General features: G+C 42.0%; 2 protein-coding genes across 7 annotated transcripts in view; both read left to right on the top strand.

The window, feature by feature from the left end:
* The window catches only part of ZDHHC18 (zinc finger DHHC-type palmitoyltransferase 18), a 45227-nt gene extending 22219 nt beyond the window's left edge, over positions 1–23008 (top strand). The window contains exons 7-10 of one of the 6 annotated variants that reach the window (XM_042439292.1): positions 1124–1233; positions 4966–5065; positions 8590–8685; positions 11450–12678. In XM_042439292.1, coding sequence (XP_042295226.1) covers positions 1124–1233; positions 4966–5065; positions 8590–8631 — 252 coding nt within the window. In that variant the 3' untranslated portion in view covers positions 8632–8685; positions 11450–12678. Of the gene's footprint in view, positions 1–1123; positions 1234–4965; positions 8212–8589; positions 8686–11449; positions 12679–13910; positions 14091–22910 lie in introns of those variants that run through there. The other 5 variants (XM_042439293.1, XM_042439291.1, XM_042439288.1 and 2 more) reach the window with 5 other exon arrangements.
* Positions 23009–23046: 38 nt separating this feature from the next.
* Positions 23047–24555, top strand: SFN (stratifin). The gene has a single exon (XM_042439295.1). It carries the CDS (start codon positions 23118–23120, stop codon positions 23856–23858), a length of 741 nt encoding a protein of 246 aa, XP_042295229.1. The 5' UTR covers positions 23047–23117; the 3' UTR covers positions 23859–24555.
* Positions 24556–24809: the final 254 nt, after the last annotated feature.

Below are 24809 nucleotides of genomic sequence, written 5' to 3'. Positions count from 1 at the left end.
TAAATAGAAAATTACTGGACCTTTAGACTAACTCCACAATAATAGTTAAAAAGCTGTTTGTTATCAGAGTTCAAGGAGCTGAGCAAGAATAGAGGGATTGGCGCTACTAGGGATAGTGAGAAGGTTGAGATGATGGTAGTTGTAGTCCAACACATCTGTATGACACTGGTTGGGAAAGCTGGCCTTAGATGAATGGCTATGTTGTGTCTGTTTTGACTCTTTGGTCCACAGATATTGACTCGTTGGTCCAAAACACACTGCAGAAATAACCCAGTTTGAAGCCACTTTAGCTCTGGCTCAGTGCTAGGCAATTCTGGGAATTGTAGTTTATTGTGGCACCAGAGCTCTCTGACAGAGAAAACTAAATGTCTCACAAAACTACAGTTCCCAAAATTCCCTAGCATTGAACCAGAGCAGTTAAAGACGTCTCAAACTGGATTATTTCTGCAATGTGTTTTGGATCTTTCTATCTCATACAAACACACACACACACATAGGTCTACTCCTTTACACACACACACACACACACTCTGATCATTTAGTCACCAAATTAAAGAAGTTGTAGTGGAATTTTCAGTTGTGTGTATGCCAAATGTAAGATTGTAGCCAAAGTCAATTTATTGTATGGTTTTGAATCAAGCTCTTAAACCTTCATAATTTTGCTTATGAAAAAAAGAAATTATTTAAAGTTTTTATTAAACAGTGCTACTAAAAATATATAAGTATTTTTTAAAAAATGGCTACCTGATGACTCAGAACAGCATTTTAATTATTAAAGTCTTTAAACTGATTATTCTAACTAGTTCTTTGATTAAATTTGTTTTGGTTCTGACTGACCATGATTTTACAAGTGCAGAACAGTCTACATGCTTGTAAAGGCATGTTTTCATTTATTTTATCCCTGGTCTAAGTGAATATTTAATTTGCTTTTCTAGTAGCAAGAGTCTTATCTAATTGGAGAGGCCAAAATTCAGTAGCTGAGTAAGAATCTTTATCAATAATCAGAAATATCTCTTGGAAATTGGACAAGTGTCTTTCTGAATCTAGCCCAGCCAGACAGGTTTCTCACTAATTTTTCTCCCACTTGGCTTTTTCTAACCAGTTTGTCTTTTTTGGTTTGTAGCTCAAAGGGGCATGGTCGAGTAAGAGAGGTTCTGAATTTTCCAATCCCTACAGCCATAAAAGTGTCCTCACTAACTGCTGTGCAGTGCTTTGTGGACCGTTCTATCCCAGGTAAGGATGCTCTTTCCTGAATAGGATCTGCACCTTAATATACAATAGATAACACTGAATCATGTTCATTTGGATGGAGGGGAGAGGGACTGAGTAGCAGCTCTTCTGAGCCCAGGATTATTAACAAAGCCTTCCTATGAGATGAGTGTGTTGGGGCAGCAATTTGCAGAAGTCAGACAACACAGGGACTCCTGCTTATAAAGGTTGAGAGGGATTTTCCTCATTCCACCTCCCTGCCATGGCTGCTTCCTCCTTCTTCTGTGTGCCACTGCTCATTCAAAGACCAAAATTAAGAACTAGCTACTGTATTAGAAAAAAGCAGGTCATCCACCACATTGAGTGGAAGTCAATGTGGGCTTGGGAGCCTGGACTAGAAAAGATGGAGCCAGTAAGAAATGACAGTGGGAGAGGAAAAATTGCTACACTAGTGAGGAAAGGCAAAGCCAGACAGGAAGTGCTGAGAGATGCACAGCTGGCCTGAGGTAAAAAAATCCAAATTCTCTTGTCTCTTTTTCTGTACTAAAAATATAATTTGCTGCATCTTAAATGATGTACACAGTTTGCATTTTGAGGCCATCACTTCACTGATCTTGACAACAAGTCAGCCTTGAAAAGATAACAGATGTTGGTATCTGGGCATGGCATGAGTATACATTTTCCTCTCTTCATCCGAAAGAGTTCCCCCACTAAAGAAAGAAAGATGAGTCCTTGCTGATTTGCTTACCGTATATACTCCACTGTAAGTTGATCTCATGTAGAAGTTGAGGACAGGTTTTGGCACCAAAATTATGGATTTTGATACGACCCATGGCTAAGTCGAGGGTAAAATTTAGGGGTATGTAACAGGATCAAACGGGAAAGCAAAGGAAAACATTGCCAAAGAACTTACAGACTCTTAGCAGGCATAACTGTCACAGACTGCCAAAATAAAGCTGCTTCGGGTCTCTTTGGAGGTATGCTATTTAAATGATGCATGTGTCCTAAGAGTCCAGAAGTTGCGCCAAAGCCACACTCCATTCCTAAGCACTGGAGTGCAGCTTTGGTTCAGCTTCCGGATTCTTAGGATGCATGCATCATTTAAATAGCATACCTCCAAAGAGACCCGAAGCAGCATTATTTTGGCAGTCTGTAACAGGCCAAAGTTCACACTAAAGGCTGGATGGATAAGAGAGTAGGGGCCAGTATTTCCAAGAAAGATTTCACCAGGGGATGGATCCTTTTTTTAGTAAGAGTAACAGTATTTTCATGGACCCATGAATAAATTGACTTGGGTTTTTTGGGGTCAATTTTTAACTAAAATTTCTAGATTTAAATATGAGTATACACAGCACATTCTAAATGACCATAACACAAAAAGAAAGGAGGACAGAGGGGTAAAAATAAGCTCAGACCAAGATTCTGTTGAAGTGGAAGTGGAATATAAATCTCCAGAGGTGTAATAACACCAGGCTTCCATTATACCACTTAAGCAATATAGCTTGATAGTGGCAGAACACTTCCCTACAGCCAGTGGTTGAGGCTGTATGGAGATCCTGATGAGCATCTGCTTGTATTTTCCATGACCAAGAGAAAGGAACAGTTCTCAGCCTTGTTGGGCCTTCAGGAACTACACTGGCAGTCCTGAATGTCCACACTGTGACCAGACTGTGCCTGAGAGCCCTCTGGGTGCTGAAGGAGGCGCACTGCAGCACTATCAAGGCACATTATGTGGACAGGTGGCAATTGTACAAGGAGACACATGGATACTTCCTTCTGCAGCAAACAAAATAGTACATCTGCTGGCATAATAGGATGTAATGCTGGTATATGACATCAATAGGATTCTGGGTTCAGGCAACATTAAATACTTAGGCAATATTAAATAGCAATAGCCAGCTGGAATGAAAACGGCATGAAATGGCAGAACCCAATGGATCTGGTCTTTCAGCAGGATTGCCCAACTCACCAGTACCTTTGATTTACAGGGTTGTGTTTTTTTCCCTGAAAATGCTTTTGCTGTTACATATATTTGGCATTTTGTATCTTGTGGAATTTCCACTAAACTTAGTTTTAGCATGCAGCTCTTGACTTTCATGTCTAGATGCAGGTTTAAACTACCTAACGCTTTGCTGATAATCCCATTTTACCTGTCTTTATGTAGTCACAAGAGGGCAGAATTGGACAAAATGAAGAGTGACTCTAACATTAGCACATGGTAGTAGAATTTAAAAATATAGCTTTTTTAGTCTGGATGAGTATTTAAAGGGATCTTGTAGCACCTTTAAGACTAACTGCGAGAAAGGAATATGTTGGTAGCATAAGCTTTCATAGACTTAAGTCTTTTTTTTTCTTTATCTCAGTCTCATTAGCCCTTGGTATTCAGTAGATATCTCCTTGAAGGGCTCATGAATGCCTATAAGAAGAAATGTTATTGGACGCTTGTTATCCATCATTTGAATGTGTTCTGTTCATGGTTTCATTCTTTTAAAAAAATGCATAGGAGTCCACTTGAGCCATATTTTTCCAGATGTACGGCATCACATTCAAAATCAGATCAATGAATACCAAAAAAATTACTTTAAGCCTTGGCTTCAGAGTGTGCTTCTCTTCTAATAACCTTGGGCCCAAACAGACAGACCAAAATAAAGCTACTTCAGGTCATTTTAGAGGAATGCTGTTTAAATGATACATGCATCTTAAGAGGCCAGAAGCTGAGCCAAAGCTGCGCCAGTCTTGGAGCGTGGCTTTGGCTCAGCTTTCAGCCTCATAGGATGCATGCATCATTTGTCTCCAAAGTGACCCGAAGCAGCTTTATTTTGGCCTGTCTGTTCGGGCCCCTTGATATTAATATTGTGTATGCTTTTCTCTGGGCAAAACAGAGATGAAGGCTCAGTTTTAAAACAAGGTGAAGTAGATCCAAAATATGGTGTAAGCCTAGCACAAGACAGAGAGCATTTTCTTGAGTTTCTGTTGTTCACATCCATAATCTAAGCCAAGGCAAGAAAGAGAAACTATGGCCATTTAAAGCCCCTGGACTCCACCTCCCATATGTCCCCACCAGCATCAGTCATGGTGAGTGGATCTGTAGTCCAGCAACATCCAAAAGGCCAGGTGTTCCCCATCCCTGGTCTGAGGGATAGTTCAAGAGGTCATCCCACTCAGTTAATCGAATTTTAACAAGAAATGTTCTTCCTGCTTATTCTATCAGTGTTTCTCTTGGTTCCTCAGCTTTTGTCTCCCTCAGCAATTTATCTGATGCTCTAAGGGAGAATAATCATTTGATGGGAATTTCACCAACATTTAAACCTATATAGCATTTAGGTGTCGTGTAAAAGTAACCACAAACAACATGCCACCCAAACCAAGTGAAAGAGAGAATTGAACTATGCTTACCTTACATGAGACGTTTATCTCTCTCTAAAGAGATGGAGGAATTTATCTGCCCATACTGTCATTGCTGGGCTGCTCTGTAGAATCCTGTACATGCTGACACTTGAGGCCTGCTTGATATTAAAACAGAAACAACAAGCCGTGCTTAAGCAAGATGCATGTAAATTTTTGCCCAAGGAATATCCTGTTCTTGTACACTTTATATATTACACCAGAATAAGACTATCTCAGTTTTATATTTATGATCTAAAGCAAACTGGAATTCCTCTCTCTTTTGTAAAATATGCATTAACAAGATGGAAAAGAGGACTGCTCATTTGGGTTCTAACCCTCTTGCTTTCTTTTTCTCTCTTCCTCATCTAGTTTAATAGACAGAAGAGGATTTATCCAGGCAGATGCTGCGATCCCAACCACGCCTAAGAGTGAAATCCCTTCCTTTGGAATGAAATCGGATTCCAGCATGGTATGAGCCAAACCTTAGCAGTGCTGCCATAGAGTCCTGTGCCTAGGCCTACCTCCAGCCGGTGCTTCTCCTCCAGTTTACCATTTTATTGGGCTTAGGCAGGACAGCCTCATGAGGCAGAGCCTCCCAAGCTCCTACTCAAACCACATGCCGTTATTTCCTGTGTTGGTTTTTTTATTTGGTTTGATTTTTATACAGTGGGATTTACCTCAGCGTTGTGGACTGTTGCATCTAAGACTCTAGGCAGGCCCTGATGTGACACAGGGGGAAAATGGGTCAAAATTGCTTAGAGCAAACAATGCCACTGGTTGGAGATGCCAGCTTCTCGAGAACCGTCCATCCTCAGAGGTTCTACTGCAGGGACTGATTGAAAAAAAGCATAGCAATTTGCATATAGCACTGGTACAAAGAGCATAAAAGTGCCCATCGTCTAAACAGCACTTAACATGCTCCTTGGTGAAGCTTTGACATTAGTCTGTCAGTCCTGCTGCTTTGTGTGAGCAGCGAGAAAGATAATTACTACTTGGCTAAGCCTTCAGCCAGAGTACTGTTTGAGGACACAGCACTCCTTGCCCCAGCGGCAAGTGTTGCTTGCTGAGCTGGTTTACCAGGACTGCTCTCCTGTTCTCACCAACGGGAGTGAGAGGAATGCATAGGTTAGACCATCCTTAGCAAGGAGCATGAGCTGATCGTCTGGGTCAGCTTCAGAAAATGGTTTCTCAATGTAGGGTTGTTGTCCCTGTTCGTTACAGTTGAATCAGGACAACAGTAACACAGCCCCATGCGGTTATTTGTTTAATTAATAAATGAAAATTAAGGAAATCCTACAAAGATAATTCAGTGATGTAAATAGAGATGGAATATTGCCACTTGGTGCTTATGGGTCACAGAGCTATTTTTGTCAGGAGAAATACTGGCCCAAGGCTGTGTTCAAGGAGGAATCCAGAAAGAAACCTTCCCAGAAGCATTAAATATTTATTTCTCTGTAGGAAGCTGAGTCCACTCACTTGGATTCTTGACTAGTCATATAAAGAGGGGAGGGATAATAAATATGCCTATTGGAATTCCTCTTAACAGTGCCTCCCATCCTGCTGTGTGAGCCCTTATGTATATAGGAAGGTCAAATACATGTGAAATACTTGAAATGTGTCTATTAAAAGCTGCTGGATATTTTTGCACAACTTTTGTAGATTTTTGTAAGGATTTTTAAAGTGGTTTTATTCTACATAAGCCTGTGCTCACAGGTTCATAGAACCAGTTTTGTTTTTTTAAATAGCACTGAAATTTGTTTATCTGTAATTTTTCCTTGAACTTTGTCAGCCTATAGGAAACAATGGGAAGTCTATAGGACATAAGAAAGCTTGATCTTCCTTATCCCTAATGACCAGAAGAAAGTAGAGTTTGCTGGAAACAGAGAAGGATTTGAGGTCTCAAAGGGACAAATCAAGTGTGCCTTTTAAAAAAAAAATGCTGCCTCAGCAGAGGATCAGAAAAACATGAACGTCACAGCTGTATTTTTTTAAAAAATTGGAATCATTGAGGTCATATCTCAGGAATTCTCCCTTTAAGTGAGGGATCAGATATAGAACAATTCATATCTTTCCTTCTGCATTTCCAGACATGCTCTTCATGTATGTGACATCACTCAACACCTTAGAGTAGTGCTACCCCTTTCCGGGGAGCATTCTTGAATCCCACCTGTTGCCCCAGGCACATGGCAGGCTTCCTCCATTGATATGTACAGTATCATGCCTGGGAGAGATTTCTTAGGCAGCCCTAAGGTGGGCAGGGAGATACCCAGCCTTGTTAAACTGGATCGACACAGGTCCTTCCTCATTGCTTGTCCTTAGGAGGAGGAGGAGGAGGAGGAGGAGAATACCCTTCTCAGTCTTGCACTCTTTAATACTATTAGTTAACTGAACTTAATTTTTTCTAAGTAGACTGATGTTACTAGAGGGAGTACTTCTGAACTCCCTTTGCACTTATCGCTAGATCTGGAGCATCTCCCGCAAGAGATCAAAGACCACAAACGTTTGTGGCATTTCTATGCCTGTTCCTTTACATTTTTATGATGATTGGAGGACTGAACAAATCTATTTGTCCACTGAATCATGTAGTTGCAACAGAGATGAAACTGTGCATGTAATCAAAGGTCCCTTTATAGAATCTGGAGCTGCACTTAAAGATGAGCTTAAGGTATGATACAAAGCCAAAATTGAAATGCAGGTATGGGATATTCTGATGTAGCAGCTTTGAGCAATCAAATGTTGAGGCTAGAGTACCCGCTGCTTGTATTGCATTTTGACAGGAAGAATTTGGCTCATTCCTCATACAGAACTGCAGGTTTTGGTAGATGGACACCACTTGGAGAAGCTCTATGTATGGCCCACTATGCTGGGAGGTACTGCAGATTTCAGAAGTCTCTTCTCCTACTAAATATAAGAATCTCAAGTCCCCTGGGATAGTTAGAAAGGCAGATCCAACTTCTGTGCAGCTGGTATGTGGGACAGGTGCTTGCATTCCTTGATATTTACACAAGTACCAAAACTAGAGATATAGTAAAGTCTTTCCCGGCCTAGATAATAATAGGCTTGAGCCCTGGTGTTAAGCCTGCTGAGGCTGCAATGCCATTTCTGTTCTGTGAGACCTCCTGGAGTTTCTCTTTTTCTGCTGGTATCCCGCCCATTTTTGAATAATTACTATTCCCATTAAAAGTCCTATTTGCCATTTCATCTTTAATGGTGCATTTTCAGATGGTGGTTCATTTACTAGCACAGAGGTTATGCTTGTTTGGTTGGTCCAGAACAGAATGCTTTGTTTTCAGGGGGGAAATCTCATAATTTTAAAGTGTGCTCACCTTTTCTCCAAGCAGCTTTCCAGGACATTATCAGGAGGGGGGAATCCTGATCTCCAGTTGTAGCCCATCTTATTTCTAGAAGTTGGCCCCATATCTTAACCTGGAAAAGAAGTTGTTCTTGTTAGTTCAGGCCACCTTGTAACACATAATCATTTTCATAAAGCTTAGGTGGGAGGGAGGGGGTAAGGACTATAGAAGTGTTAAATTTGTGGGGATAAACAGTTTTCTGGTGGTGAAGTCATCTTTTCTTCTTGTTTGCTTTTGTAATAAAAAACAGTTTTTTAAATGAGCTAATTCCTTTTGAGTTTTGTGTTTGCATTATCTTATGCTAAGGAACACAGTCTTTAGCTAAGCTTTGGCAGAACATTGATGGATAGCACCAGTTGCCCTGATGCTGACTTGGGAATCCAGCAGGCATAGCTGCAGTTGCTGAGTGCTTCCCCCATTTCTGTGTGTTCATAGGGAGACTCAGTGCTGTTTATTGAAATGATTTTATAGATAACATATCAGCATAGCCATAATTTAAGATGACCTTTCCTTGTCCAAAGCACATTCCACCGCTGGTGGACAGCACTCACGCTTGCTTCCGCCATCTCTCACCTTGCCCCAATTTTACTTTCCAAAACCCAAGACTGCCGTGGTACATAATCTCTGGTGTCTTCTTCAGGAGGATGCTTGCCAGGACTTTGCCATATCTTGCACAGCCTGATGGGATAGCCCCTCCCCACAGGATGGGTTAGTACTGCTCTCTGAAGGTTAGCTGGTAAGAATTTTCTTTCCTCGCCCTCATTCAGTGAATTATCTCATTCTCACCGCATGAGTTGCTTCAAGCCTGAAGCTCATTTCCCCACCACCACCACCTCCAGTCTGTGGCTGTTCTCATTTGTTGTGTGCCTTACAAGCCATTCCATCAGTAGCTGAAGCTGTGAGAAGAGCTGTGGGGCAGCAAGGTAGCCTGCAGGCTGGGGGATAGATAGGTGGGGAGGATTGTGAACAAAGTACTCAACCCATTGACTTTGAGACTTTAAAGAAGGCAGGAAGCGGCTTCATAGCTTTTTTTTTAGGGCATGTCTGTCCATTCATCTATGATTCTCGGAGGATTGAAAATGAAAACACGTGGTGCAAATCACCTCCCACAGACCCATTACCCTGAAGTAGTTGGAAATACAATCTGTATCTCTACATAATCTCTTGACTGTGAATATTGGATTAAAAGTTAAAGGCAGAATAGTAAATGAGATGGTCTGCCTTCCCCATCTACTACTGAACAGTTAAATCTCTCATGTCACGTAAATGATGGCTCCTACAGTAGGGGATGGTTTTGGGATGCTGATGAAGGTTGCTGGAGAGGACCATTTGCTTCCCCCTACATCTATGTGAGAGTGCTATTTTGTATTTTGTGACCATGCTAGATTGGTAAGGCAGAAGTCTTCTGCTCTAGTAGGTCACCATTTAGTATTGATAGGTTGATTTTGAATATCTGAAGTGCTTCACATAACTTTCCAGCTTCTACTTGAGTGCACTGGATCTTTTGTCTTAGGTCTTGCAGGTGAATTACTGAGCCTAAGCAGCTTGCCTCATAGCCGCATGTCTGAGTTACAGTGTAAGAAGGGACCAGTTCAGGATGTTTCTGCCCAGTGTCTTTATCACACCAGCTTTCAAGATGACCATCCCATTGATGGTCAGAGTGTCCATACCCCATATTTTGGACTAAAGCAGGGACCTAACTGTGCTGTCATGGCTCTGCTGTTTAACGGCTGCTGGCTCCTCACTAGTGCTCATTTTACTGCCATGTCATTTTTCCCAAAATGAGCCTTAATCCTTTTTCATGTGTGCTTGTTATGTATTGCTGGTAAGTAATTATCTGTAAGCTTGCTTTATCAAACTGAATGTGTAAATTTCCAGCCACTAATTCCTGCCAGTGCTTTCCATTTGATTCCCTTCTGCTTCAAAATTCCATTTGGAATTGATTCCAAAAGAGAAGAATCAACATATGGAAGGTCATTGTCTATGTGGGGAAGTTCCAAGCCGAACAGATGTCATCTGTCCTGAAATCTTGAGATAGGCCATGTTAACACAATGGAGTAAGAGCCATTTGGCAGCCCAATCCCTTGTTAACAGTGATACCATAATGTACGTTTGGTTTGAACTGCAGCTGTTGTCCAGTTGCTTAGACTACTTTCTAACAAACACTTTATATTTAATGTATAACTATCTTGCTCAACCTGGTGTTCTCCAGATATGTTAGATTTCAGTTTACATCAGTTTAGGAATCCTAAGAGCTATAGTACAAACCACCTGGAGTGCACTGCGGTGAGGAAGGCTGGTTAACCCTTGCTGGAGCAATGCAAGTAATCTGCTTTGCCTCCACCATCCCTCCCTATCAGCAATAAAAAGAGTTGGACAACTTCTCTAATATTTTTTTCCTTTTCCTCTTCCTTCCCCCCTGCAATAAAGTACCAGAGAGAAATGTCTTGAGCATTGCTTACTATTGCCAAGAGCAGCTAAAAGGAAGCAGCAGCTGGAGCAATACTGGCTCTGCTCTCACCAATAAAGCTAGTGGTGAATGAGTGAGATGCTGTGCTCCTTTCTGGAGTGCTAGAAGGGAAGAGTTGAGTTCTTGTTTGGACCTTCTAGCCATCTGCCTGTATTTGCTGCCACAGAAAGCAAGAGGGTCAGATCACAGGCAGGTAGCATTCCAGACAAAAATCCAACTTGACTCCCTGTGTTTCGCTACTGCCACAGAGTTTAGAAACCTAGACAGGCCTCTCCTTCCTCAGTTACTATGTGTAGAGCTTTGAATGGTGGGAAGTTCCCATTTATTCATTTTACATTAAAGTTGGCTCTATGCCTGTCTCAACTAAGGGGTCCATAATGTTCTCCATCTACTGTGAACTCCAGGACACTTTTCTGCATTTTAGATTTGTCAGCAGAAGCTGTAGTTAAATATAGATGCTTAGTGAAATCAGGAATTAAATATCATGGGAGGTCACACAAACATTTGGCCACTGCCTATACAGAAAGCAAAGAGGACTGGAAACACCTGATAGAAGAGGTGTAGAAAAGACAAAGTCTCAGGGGAAATAAGGATGATTTTATTCTTTAAAATAACCCTGTCTATATAGACCTCATGAAAAAGTATTCTTACTCTTGCATGCCCATGTGACAGATTTATCAGAAACCATTTATTTTTGTTTTGGTTCTCCTAATCAGGATAAGTTTGAAATTTGTTTCTGTTTTGACCTGGTGTGTTTGCCACCTCCCTTTCTTGACTATGCCTCTCTCACCCAAACCTTTCTAATCAAAACTGAGTTTTACCAAAATGGCACCCATTCCAGATTTACCAAACTTGTGCCAATTTCCCACTGTCTTCTCCTTGTTCTCTAGCTTGCCTGCAGGCTCTAATGCTGTGACCATTCTTTCTATCTCAGGTATTTCGTTTTACTAATCCTCTTTTTCTCTTTCTCTCTCTCTTTCTCCTCCTTTTGTTCCACCCCACCTCCCCTACACTGCTTGGGACCATCCAGTGTGTCCGGGGCACAAAAGAGCTTTTGAGGACCCTCTGCGCCTCGTGGCAAAACCCAAGGCAAACCCAAGAGGCCCTGTCCAATATCTGAAAGTCCAGCCATTGCCACCACCTGTGCCTCTCTACCCTCCAGGGCTATCTCATTTTTTATATTACTGCATCTCTTCCCGTTTCACTGTAAAGATAGGGAGATGCCACCATGCACAAGGAAAAAGCTGTTCTGACCCACAAGGCCTGGAGTGGAGGTGCTCCTGCCATCCGTGGGGTTTGAAGCTTAAAAGCCATACAAGCCACCTGCTATGAGTGCAATAAAGGGAGTTACTGTTGGCTCCTGTATTTGGGTTGGGGGAATGGACTCCAGCATCTAAGCACATCAAGGCCATGGGGGGATTCCTATCTCTAGCCTTATTTTACAGCAAAGGTGTCTCAAGGCTTTATAATTCCTATGGGATGCCTTTAGTAATCAATGTTATTAGCTATGTGCTAGGGTACATGCATATATCTCCTTTTCCCTAGCCCTGATCCACTTGTGACGTTGAGAATCCATGTGGTGTCTGTAACTGCAACAAAACAGACCCCCATTAAGGCTAACTTTGCACTAGCATTTAATATATTCCTACTTGGTGCATTTGGTCAAGGTTTGCATCTATTTCAATGCAATTATGCTGCACTAGAATTGTGAGCCAATACCCAGGCCTGTGAGACAGTGTGTATGTCTGTTGTGTGATATAATCCAGCGGGACCACAGGAAAAAAACAACAAGAATACGGTAATGATGCTGAATTCAACTTCCTGAGCATCTCTGCTATCTTTTTAATTTTTTATATATGTATATTATGAGTAATAGAATAATAGTTGTGAAGTTATGCTTTTGAGTTTGTGAGCAGTTTCTGCTCAAATCTCAGAAACCAGACCGTTCATGGAATCAGTTTTCCAGTAGCTTGAGGAGGAGAGTTGATGCTCTGTATTGCCGTTTACCTCTCCCCATCATGGGCAAAATCAGAATTATGCAAATATGTTGACTATATTGTGTAAAATAAATCAAGATAACAGAATTTAGGTTTGCAGAATTGTCATTACCCACCCACCTACCCCAGTACCAAAACTCTTCAAGCACAGAGTCCTTTTGCTTAGATGAACCTGTCTGGTTCTGTCTTGGGCTACCTAAGGCCAGTAGTAGGGGCCAGGTCACATTGCTGTGCAGCCCTGAACCTGGCAAAGTGCACAAATGCAGCTTGCTAAGGAGAATATTGTAGAGGTCACTGGTTGAAAATCCCACAGCAGGGCTACTTTTTCACACTTTGTATGAGGAGGATGCTCACTCCTTGTATGTACAAAGGTTGGACTTTGCACCTTTCTGCACTTAACCTGCTAATCGATTAACTTGTTTTGGTGGATTGCTTTAGATTCCCCCTTCCCTTCCTCTCCCTGTCAAAAACAACAAACACTAACAAACAGTATTTTGTAGCGATTATCTAGTAGTTATTGTACAGAATCCTGCCCTTGCCTATCTCTTGCAGGGCCAAGGAGGAGCAGAGCACAGAACAGGGAGGTTGTCAGGAGGCCCTATGCAGTGAACAAAACCAAACCTTTTGGCCCCTGAACTAATAGTTACTGTATGTAGGGTTTGAAATCCATTTATGCCTTTCACTTTTGTAACAATAAAATTTCTCCTCTCCTACTTCATGAGTGTCTGATCTCTCTGTTAAGGCATTGGAAACATCTTGGGTTCACTGGCAGCTGCGAGTTCCACTTTCTCTTCTGCTTCTGCAGTGAAGCATACATATGGCTGAGGGTCAATGGAGAGGTCAAATGGTTGTACTGTGTTGCCAAGGAATATGGGATAGTGTGAAAAATTCAGCATCAGGATGATATTTTGCTTTTAATGTTTTTACAGACAATTGTTTTTTCCTAGCCCTTCAAAATGCAATAGTTGACATAAAGGTGCCAGGGCCCATCAGTTGAGATGCCACCTGAACAATTAGCAATTCATTATTTTGGAAAGAACAATTAGCAATTTTTAAAATTGTTTTGAAAAATGTAACTTGGGAGAGGGGGCAGAATCTGAACTAGTTTAAAAAAGATGCCTGCTGTGGTCTTAATTCCGAGCCTTTACATTGCAGATAGCTCTGATTTACAGTTCAGGGATAAACGCAACCTTTTGCGCAATTGTTCATTGCTTTTGGGTCCCTGGAAGCTGTGGTGTGTGTACCAAACAGGATTTGCAGAGGTTGGTGATAAAGTTTCATAGGCTTTTCCCTCTCTCCTGATTAATAAAGCAAATGACATAAAATAAGCCTAAAGAGAGTTATTTTGATCAGGAGAAAGGGAGAAGCCTATGAAACTTTATCACCAACCTCTGCAATGCCATGCTGGTGGGAATCTACATCCTACAGAATGTCTCCATCAAGAGGGTGCATCCATGTGGAAGGTCCTACATTCAATCGCTTTCACATTTCCAGGTAAAAAGATGGCATGAAAGGCAACAAGAAACCTTCCTGTGTTCCCGAATCGCTGCATCCATCAGGGCAGACTGTCTTGTTCTAGATGGAGAAACAGCACTAAGGCAGTATCTTTGGTCAAAGCTGGAACTCCACCTGCATTTGTGACACAGTTCTGCTTCTTTGAGACAGGCAAGCAGAAAATGGAGAGGGACAGCCAGAATAAAAGGATTTAAACCAACTTGTAGATTTGCCTGGATCCCCCCATTAGAAATGTCCTAAATAAACCCCAGCAATCCCCTAAACAAACCCAGGATGAGATTAGAGCATTGTCTAAAATACCAGGCTCCCAAGGAAGCCTGCCTTTCCCTGGAAACTTATTGGAGGGTCATCTACAAGAAAGGTGAGCCAAAAACTGACTTCCCAGAATGACTCTACCTTCATTATTACCAACGTTTGATCACTTGTACTGGCTGTGATATGTAGCAATGAGAGATGCTGAATGTGCTGAAGGCAAATCTAGAACTGCTTCACAGCGTACCTGGACGTCTAGCCTTGGCTCGATTCAAATGACACAAGAAAGACAGGACGCTGCTTTAAGATCTGTTCGGTATTGTCCATCACAGTGGGAAGATGGGCATATTTTAAAGCCATTTCCTTATCTTTCTTGTGTCATGCAAATCAAGGCAAGGCAAATCTAATCAAGACGGCAGCTTTTCAGATATTTAGGCAGAGGGTTTTTTTTTTCCTGTCCTGATGCCTGGCATAGTTCTGGGTGTCCCACTCTGTTCTGGTGGGGCAGCAACTATTTCAGAGACATAGAACATGCACCAAAGAACTTTCTACAGTGTGCAGATGCACACCTAGATGGTGTGAAGACTACTACACAGGTAATCCAACAAGATCTGGAATTGAGGCAAGAATCGTGGCTAACTTTGGATGGAGTACATTGGATTTTATAGTGCAGAGTCAACAGAGTCCTGAAAGTATGTTGGATAAGTAGATAGTAGTGGGGCCCCACCTCTCCTGTGTTAACGGTGTGGTCTGCTGTTTGGCACACAGGTGCAAAGTCCCCACCCAAATACTTTTCATTACAGTTCATCTTAACTGAGTTTTGCTGAATTGGAATTTGAAACTTTCCTACTTGGTAGATTCCCTGCAACATGTCAGAAGTTGCTTACGCTGAAATATGACGGGGGAAGTTGTTACAGAGGCATGGGAGAGGCAAGAATAATGAGGGGCTGATGCAGTCAAAGGCTGTCCTGTACATATTTTGTACAGTATTTGCTGGGGTTCAGCATATGCCTCTTGGGAAAGTTGGGCTTTGAGGTGGTAAAAGAGTAACCAGAATTCACCTGAGAACATTTAGAACATCCCTTTGGCATGTTTTCAGGTCTCAACGGCCAAAAAACCAAGCTCATAACAAGAACTGCCAGTTAAGTTGCTATCATCATAGTTTATCAACCACAGGTTTACTACTTGAAAGAGGAGAACAAAGAGAACTTGGGTTGCTATTCTACCTCCAGGCCACTGTGGATCTCTGCATTGATGTTATGCTTTGGTTGTGCCGCACAACCTATGTGCTCGATGTCACTGTTGTGTAACTGTTTGCACAACTGAAGTACTACAGCCAATTACAATGGGGCAGATGGATATACATCAGCTGAGAATGTGCACTTGCAAGCACTATAGCAGTACATGTGCAACTCCGCTTCTCCGACCTTGAACTGAATGCCAACATTTTTCTTTGAAGCAAAATGCCCAACTACTTCCATAGGGAAACTTTTGGGCATGTAAGACACCATCAGGATTCTGCCTTGTATCTCCAAGAAATCAAATTGCAGCATTTTTAAAGAGAAAGATGTCTGATGGATCAAAAAGCTGAAGAATTTGAAGATAGAATGGAAATTGACAAGATTTTTTTTTGATCCAAGGAAAAGGACATCAATATGTACAAGTATTTAAAGAACAGAGAACAGGAACAGATGAAATGATAAAATGGGCCTCAGTTTGTGATAGGGTGATTGGACCTAGAGAGTTGGAAGTATGCTAGAACCAAAACAAAGAAATTTACAAAGGGACAGGGATTGAAGAACTATTCTAAAATGGAGCATAGTAAGACTGCAAAGATCTACAAGATGAACTCTAATGAATGTTGGAAGTGTCAAGAAAAGGGAGGTACATGGTTTCATATGTGGTGGCGATGCCCCAAACGAAAGGCCTATTGGAGGAAGGTACACATTATGATAGAAAAGATACTGAACACAAAATATGACCTTAGACTGTAAATTTATTTACTTAATATGTTGAACAAGATTCCACCTCAAATAGAAAATATTGGCGGATTTTACTTTATATGAAAACAGTGGCTAGATTACTGGGAGCTCAAAAGTGGGGAGGAAAAGAGCTTCCACTAATAGATGTTAAAATTATCTGAAATGATGGAAATGGACATCTTGACATCTCATCTGAACCAGAAGGATGTGAATACAATAGAGGAAGAATGGCTCTCTGTATATAAGTTTTGTAAGAATAGATGGAAATAAAGTATAGGTAGAGTAATAAGATGATGGGGAAATAAGACAAATGTAAAGGTGGAATTATTATACAAGTTAAAATCTGTGAATACTGTTTAGATATATGATTATAATAAAAATAAGGTTTGAATACATAACAGTAGGAAGAAAGGATGGCCACACATGAGACCTAGAGGAAGTTTATTTGAATTAGTACTTTATGTTAGCATGTAAATTCAATCGTATATTATTTGATTGAAAGGTAATTTAGGCAGATGATGTGGTTAAGCAGTTTACAGAAATGTTGTTTCAAATGAACAGACATAAAGACCTTTGGGGTTCTGCAAAATGGGTGACTGCATAGTAAATAGCAAGCAAGATGTCTGAACGATAGATTCCAAATATATTGGGGTGGAAGGGTCTTAGGAATGAGATCTGATGCATACTACAGCAATGTTACTAGTACAAACTCTGCATTTGGTCATGAAAAAGTGCCAAGCAAGCATATAATTAAGTGTACTGTGATTCTGCAGTGAGATAGAAGACACTCCCTTAAGAACCTGCAGGAATGCGAGGCGTTTGCAACTGTCATTCAGCCTTCATCTCAAAGCACAATCTGGCAGCTGTACAGAACCTCAAGTCATTCTTTTGTGTTTCTATGGCATCCCAATTTTCTGTACCATTCTTTCAATGAAAAGTTGCATACCATCAGCCAAAATCCATGTACCTATGATACACAGTACAACCGCCTATCGCCTTGCTGCACCAGGTCCCTCTGGCTGCAAAAATCTATTCAGATTATATTTCCATGTGTGCGCACACCCACAAATAATTATGTGTTCAAAACATACAGGGGGAAAGTCTTTGTGTTGGCTTCTCCAACCCAGCTTTCTCCGGATATGCTGTACTGCAGCTCCCATTGTGCTTACCCAGCAGGATTAAAAGAGGCAATGCGTGTTGTTGAAGGCTTTCATGGCCGGCATCCATTGTTTTTTGTGGGTTTTTTGGGCTATGTGGCCATGTTCTAGAAGAGTTTATTCCTGATGTTTCACCAGTATCTGTGGCTGGCATCGTCAGAGAATATGGCTGGCATCTTCTCTGTAGATGACAGACACAGATGCTGGCGAAACATCAGGAAAAACACTTCTAGAACAGGGCCACATAGCCTGAAAAACCCACAAAAAACAATGTGTGTTGTTATTTCAAAACATCTGGAGGGCAGTAGGTTGGGCACAGCTTTATTAGTGGAATCTCATCTGTGCTTTCAGGGAAGCAAAGGATTTTTAAGTATCTGGCGTTGGACTCCTAGTAGATAAATAAGTAACACTTCGGTGAAAAAGTAGCAGTGTTTGATGCAGTCATGCTGGCCACACGGGAGTTGTCTTCGGACTACGCTGGCTCTTCGGTTTAGTAATCTAATGGAGATGAGCACCACCCTTTACAGTCGGTTACGTCTAGACATTCATGTCAAGGGACTACCCTTAATTTACCTTTCCAAATTTATTAAACAGAAAGTGAGGACAGGACTTGTAAATGACCTCATCCAATCCTTTCCTCAATGCAGGAAACACAGACCTACAGCCTATTACTTACAGATGATGATGATGATGATGATGATGATGATGATGATGATAGTTATTATTACACTTGTCCCTCCACATTGACTAGAATTAGGAGCACCAAACCATTAATTAATATGGGGAAAAACACAAATACCAAAAACACCAAGTTTTTAACCATAGAGGACACCTCTCTAGAAATCTCTAGGTCCTTAAATGCAACTCTGTGGTCAACGTCTGACAGACACTGACCATTGAGTTGCGCTGGAGGAGCTACAAATACCTAGTAGAGTATTCTCTCTAGAAGTCTCTAGGTCTTTCAGCACAACTTTAACTAAAAGTTGCACTGGAGGACCTAAATATTCCTAGAGAGAACACATTAATCAAATCCATGAATAAGCTGCAAATATGGAGGGATGAGTGTATTATTTATTATTATTATTTCTTACTGGCCTCTCCCCAAGGCCCCCTGCCCCCTTTCTGCTTCCCATCACTGGGTTTGAAAATAAAGTTTCTTTGTGAAATGAGTCTGTGTCACTGGATTAAGACGTGATAGAGGAGTCTTGCTCACATTGCTTATGTACATCAGGCGCATTAGTCACCCTGACGGGACAATTCATGCTGAATGTGGAGCATCTGAGTTACTGGCCGCACCCGTCCCGTCCCATCCCCATGCTAACCTGGGAAGTATCACACAAGCACATGGAATTTGTGATAAAGCTGAGCTCCCTCCTCCTCCTCCTCCTCCTCCTTTGCACACACCTTTCTGGCGGTATCAAAAGAAAGGAGGACCTTCCTTAAGCAAGTTGCAACAGGTTCGAGTCTGAAAGAGATGCTTTTTCTGTAATTGATTTCAGACTGAGTGACAAAGAACAGGCGAGAACATACTCCCCAAACCATTAACTAACTAATTAATTTAAGTAATTAATTAATGCCCTGCCTTTCACTCAATAACGGACTTAAGGCATAGATTTTTGTGGGTTTTCGGGCTATGTAGCCATGTTCTAGAAGAGTTTGTTCCTGATGTTTCGCCAGCATCTGTGGCTGGCATCTTCAGAGAAAGAATAAATAACTCTTTGAGAGCATGGCCACATAGCCCAAAAACCCACAAAAAATCTATTGATGCTGGCTACGAAAACCTTGGACTTAAGGCAGCTTCCAGTATAAGTCTTTTTAAAAATACAATTAAAGTGTGAAACAGAAATTTAAAAAACCCTAACCCAACCATTGGCCTCAACCTTGTTAGTTAATCCCTACTAGATGAGACCTATTGAAACAATTGCTGAATGGTGAGTAAATCGAATTGATTCAATAGGTCTATTCTAGCCAGTAATAACAACAGCATTCTATAGTAAAAAAGTACTATTGAAAAGTAGTTCAAACATAAATTTAAAAGCATATTAAAACACACTTAAAATATAAATATCAAATGTCTGTTTAAGACTCTTTGTAGTGGAAGTGAAAATAAAAGAAGTAAGGGGGAGTGAGAGACAGCCTGGTGTAGTGGTTTGACCGCTGGACTATGACTCTAAAGATCAGGGTTTGATTCCTTACTCAGCCATAGAAACCCATTGGGCGCGTCAGATACTCTCAGCCCCAGAAAACCCCATGATAGGTTTGCCTTAGGATCACCATGAGTCAGAAATGACTTGAAGGCACACAACAACAAAAGGAGGGAGCAATTTTGTAGCACCATTAATACTGACCTATTTATTTATTTCAGCAGGAGCTTTCATGGATTAAAACCCATTTACTCAGATGCAATGACAGAGTACAGTGGACCCTTGTTATACGCTGGGGTTTGGTTCTAAGATCCCCCGTGGATAACAAAGTCCGTGTATGCTCAAGTCCCATTAAATATAATGACATAGCAAAATGGTGTCCCTGATAAAAAATGCAAAATCAAGGTTTGATGTTTGAAATTTATACTTTTTTGGAACATTTTCAAACTGTGGATGCTTGAATCCATGGATAAAAAATCCGTGTATAAGAAGGGCCGACTGCACTGTACTTTAACTCTACGTACATGTTGGGATATAGAGTCACAAGGAAAATGTACAATGTGGGTTTTAATAGTAACCAGGCAAAGGAGGGTTACTGTGAGCCATAATGATTACTTGCTTACTTGCTAATTAGGTTACTTGCTGTTCACCGCTATGATCTTTGGAATAGCGGTATATAAATAAAACAAATTATTATTATTATTATTATTATTATTATTATTATTATTATTTATTAGGCATTTAAACAGTAAGTGACATAAAAAGATATTCAACAAGTGCTGTAAAGTACTGTAGGATGCCACCAGTCTGAAAAGCCACTCAGGAGGGTGGCTGGATCCTTTGTGGCACCAGAGGGAGAGGCAAGGTCAAGTAGGCCTCACGGAACCTTTGCTAGAGTAGTGACAAGCATTTTACCCCAGAGAGGGTTGTTACTAGTGTGGATGGTGTCGATGTATATAGTGTTGTACACAGTGGAACTTCTTCTAAGAATAAAAGCCTCATCTGAGAGAAGTTTACACTGTCTCTTTGCTCACTGAGAAAGGGAGAGGAGTTTCTCCAGCTCACAAGCTGCTGACTGCAGTCACCAAGGTGGAAAATCTGGTGCCAAACATGTTGCCTTAAACAGTGCGCAACATCAAAAGCGTTTTAACAGTACATTGACCCTTGCATATATATTATATATATATAATATAAAAAAGGAGCCATCCCTTTTCTCTAAAGGCGAGAGCATAGTCCATCCTGGGAGCACCAAAAAGAAGCATGGATCCCCTCTACTTTCTCATCCATCCAGTCTTTAGGATGAGCACAGTTATGCCTGCCAGAATTTTCTAAGTTCTTTGACATCATCTCCCTTTCCATCATCCTTTCCATCCTTTGTTACATGCCCCTAAGTTTTACCCTCAACTTATCCACCATGGGTTTTATCAAAATCCATAATTTTGGCCCCCAAACCTGCCCTCGACTTATCCATGAAGTCAACTTATAGTCGAGTATATACGGTACTTCATGGCCTGACTCTTCTCTCTTTAGCTACTTAACAACTGCCAGGGGAAGGGGAAGGGAGCAGAACTGCATGGGTAAACCTTCGCTCTGATGTCAGATTTCAACCTCTGAATCCTGCAGACAGCATTCTCATGCACCTGGCAGAATATCTGATTTGTAACCCCTTCCCAGTACTGTAGTATTTTGTCTGAGCTCTGCTCTAGCTAGGTGACACTAAAGCAGTGATGATGAACCTTTTAGTGGCCGAGTGCCTAAACTGCAACCTAAACCCCACTTATTTATTGCAAAGTGTCCCTCTGGCTTTCTAGTAACAAACTCTAGCAAACTCTGTGCTGGGGCGATGGCACATGTGCCCATAGGGAGGGCTCTGAGTGCTACCTCTGGCACACATGCCATAGGTTCGCCATCCCTGCACTAAAGCATAAATGGGTATAAAACCCATGAGAGCCCTGGGCAATGATCAGCCCATGGTATCTTCAGAAGGAAAGATTAGAGCTGCATGACCTTTTGTTTTCCAGCTGTTTTGACCTGTAGTTTTCGTAATGCTGAGAGGTCTGAGAACTGTAGGTGAAAACATCCAGAAGATGAAAGGTTCCCTAGCTGTGCAGTAGATGCATCAATAGGAACACTTTCCTCATTCAAGTTGTCTTCTACCCAGTAAGTCTCCCTGTTGTTCACCTGTTACATCTGGAGGCTGGGGACAGAATCTAACCCAGATGTGGAGAACCTACGGCCCTTTAGATACTGCTGGACTCCAGTCCCATCAGCCACAATCAACACGATCAGTGGTCAAAAATAATAAGAGTCAGAGACAAATAGTATCTAGAGTGTCACATATTTCTCATTCCTGGTCTAATCCATTTTAATACCATCTAAGCTAGTCGCCATCAACACTTCTTATAGGAAAGAGCTCTCCCTCTCTGAACCAGGTTTCACTCAGTTAAGTCCATCTAGCTTTAGATAAACCTGTTATTTTAAAAAAACTGCATGAGAATTTTGTGTGCATTTTATAGCACACATTTTTTTGTATGCGTTTTAGCATAAAATATGTATTGTGCATACATTTTGGAAGATTTTTTTGAGCCAAGAACACACAATATACAATTTAGAAAAATGTGAAAATCAGAGAGTAACTCAGTGAGAGTTTAATATTCTACAGAATCCTGAAATCTGTAGTTTTGTGAGGCACCAGAGAGAAGTAGAGAAGGCTAAAGACCTTGTAAAACTGCAAATCCTGGGATTCCATAGGATGGAACTACAGCACTAAAAGTGGTGTCACACTGCATTACTTCTACAGTATAGATGCACCTTCAGCCTCAAATTCGCTACAGGATTCCTTTTTATCTTTTAAAGGTGAAACAGATTAACATGACTAGACCTTTGAATGCTTTTAGCTGGGTTATTATTCTTACTAGCCTAAACTTAGTATTTACATTTATTTTATTTCATGCCAGCTTGAGATTCTTTGGTATAGGATGGGATATAAATATTTTGAAAAATATACAAAAGTTATATTTTAAAATAAATCAGAGTATTCCAATATCCAGCCCCAACCCTCAGTAGTGATACATTCCAGGAAAAGCTTGAGCCCTTGACTTTTGCTTATTTTCTAACCACGCTTCACATACAGAAGGCAAAGCAATGGCACAAAGACCCACTAGGTTAGCAAATAAATGCAGGATGGAGAATGAGGAGGGTGGGAAAGTATATTAGAACAGGACCAGTGGTAGGACTGGGTTAGAGAAGACACCTATGCACCCCATCATCTGGAGAGCAGGAGTAACTCTTGCCCTGTCGCTCTTCTGGAGCCCATTGCCTAGTTAGGACAAGCGACCTCTTACTCAAGAGGTCTGTGAGTGGGCTGCATTTCCTCATCCTTAGCAGGTATGCATTCATTCACTCTTTTGCTCCAAGGTGAATCACTGCCACTTTCCTTTTAAGGAGAGGCTGCACATAGGAAATGGGGGAAGGGTTCATTGAGAGCTTCTTCTTCACCACGCCTTGTTCTTGCTCGGGGCCGAGACGCCAAGCCAAAAGCCGATCCCAGCAGCTGAGCTCAGCAGAGACTCTGACGGCTCTTCAAGCAGCTGCCTGATCCCTCTCAAAGCCGGCCTCTTTGCCCAGCACTTCCCATCCACTGCGCCCATAATGGCAAGGAACCACCAAGTGCAAAAAGCCAAGCTGGCCGAACAGGCCGAGCGCTATGAGGACATGGCCGACTTCATGAAGGCGGTCGTGGAGGATGGAGCCGAACTCTCCAACGAGGAGCGCAACCTCCTTTCCGTCGCTTACAAGAATGTGGTGGGCTGCCAGCGGTCCGCCTGGAGGGTCATCTCCAGCATTGAGCACAAGACCGAGGAAGGAGACGACAAGGCTCAGTTGGTTAATGAGTACCGGGAGAAGATTGAAAAAGAGCTGAAGAATGTCTGCAACATTGTCTTGGGCCTGCTGGACAAGCATCTCATCCCAAAAGCCAGCGACCCAGAGAGCAAGGTTTTCTATCTGAAGATGAAAGGTGACTATTTCCGCTACCTGGCTGAGGTAGCCACTGGCGATGATCGCAAACAGATCATTGATAACGCTCGGAAAGCCTACCAAGAGGCAATGGACATCAGCAAGAAGGAAATGCAACCTACAAACCCCATCCGCCTGGGCCTCGCCCTCAATTTTTCGGTCTTCCACTATGAGATTGCCAATGCCCCAGAAGATGCCATCAAGCTGGCCAAGACCACCTTCGACGAGGCCATGGGAGATCTCCACACGCTCAGCGAAGACTCCTACAAAGACAGCACCCTCATCATGCAGCTTCTCAGGGACAACCTCACACTATGGACGGCGGAGTGTTCAGGAGAAGAAGGGGGAGAGGCTGGTGAAGAGCCAAAGAACTGAACTTTTCAGACCGCTGAAGGATGGTAACTCCTCATTTCCTTCCTCTTTTCCTTCTACCCCTCACCTTTCCTTGCCCATCCTATTTTTATAAGATGTGGAACCAGCTCCTGAATGTTCCAGCTGGATTTTGACAGCAAAAAAAGGGGGACTGATTCTACACATGGGACTTGAGCATTTGCCCAGCCTTCTTGGTGTGTGCCATTTTTGGGGTTGCTGCTGTCCCTGGGCCCTGGTCTTCCTGGTATGAGCCGCCACCCTCTGCGCAGCAGCCTCAAGCTCCTTGCTTTGCACAAACCCTTGTATTTGGTGCAGCATCTGTTTTCCCAAGGGTCTTCCTTAGCTATCATGTGGGACTGAGTTAGATGTATGTATATTTTCCAGTGTTTAACTGTTCGCGCACAGGAACCCCAAACCAAAATCAACAACAATCAACCAGAAAAATGTACATTTTGTTTTGCGTGGCAAAGGTACCAAAATAGTATTTGAAGAGTTTAAACCAGAGTAGTCAGTTCACCTGTATCTCCTGTGGCACCTCTTATTCTGCAGGGTTTTCTCATTCCTGGGTGGGCCTTTGCCGAGGGGAAGGGAGCTCTTCTGAGTGGGTTACGGACAGGAGTCTCCAGTGGGCCTCCTGTTATTGTGGTGTTACTGAGGTGGTTTGCTACAGTATTCTTCCCCAATAAAAGTTTACTTTCATGCCTGCGTTTTTTTGTATTTGTGGTCTTTAGTTTTGTTTGGAGTGTTGCCCCCTCCAGTGGGTGATAGGAAATGGGGGAGAGGATTTGGCACTCCAAGGCTGCTTGCTGGCATGCTGTAGGATAGGAAGAGGAGATCCAGAAAGCACACAAGTCTAAGCAAAGTATGCACAGAGAGAGACAAAGAGAGAGAGCAGGTTGATGCATGCTAGTATGCAGCTTCTCTGCTCTTCTGAAATCACAGACACTCCCCTTG

Source organism: Sceloporus undulatus, chromosome 9 (genome assembly GCF_019175285.1).
Source record: "Sceloporus undulatus isolate JIND9_A2432 ecotype Alabama chromosome 9, SceUnd_v1.1, whole genome shotgun sequence".
In the NCBI taxonomy this organism is placed as follows: domain Eukaryota; kingdom Metazoa; phylum Chordata; class Lepidosauria; order Squamata; family Phrynosomatidae; genus Sceloporus; species Sceloporus undulatus.
The sequence above is the reverse complement of the archived record's forward strand: the minus strand, read 5'-3'. Positions and strand labels throughout refer to the sequence as shown.

Coding starts and splice junctions, on each gene's coding strand:
- SFN (XM_042439295.1), top strand. CDS start 23,118: ATGGCAAGGAACCACCAAGTGCAAAAAGCCAAGCTGGCCGAACAGGCC.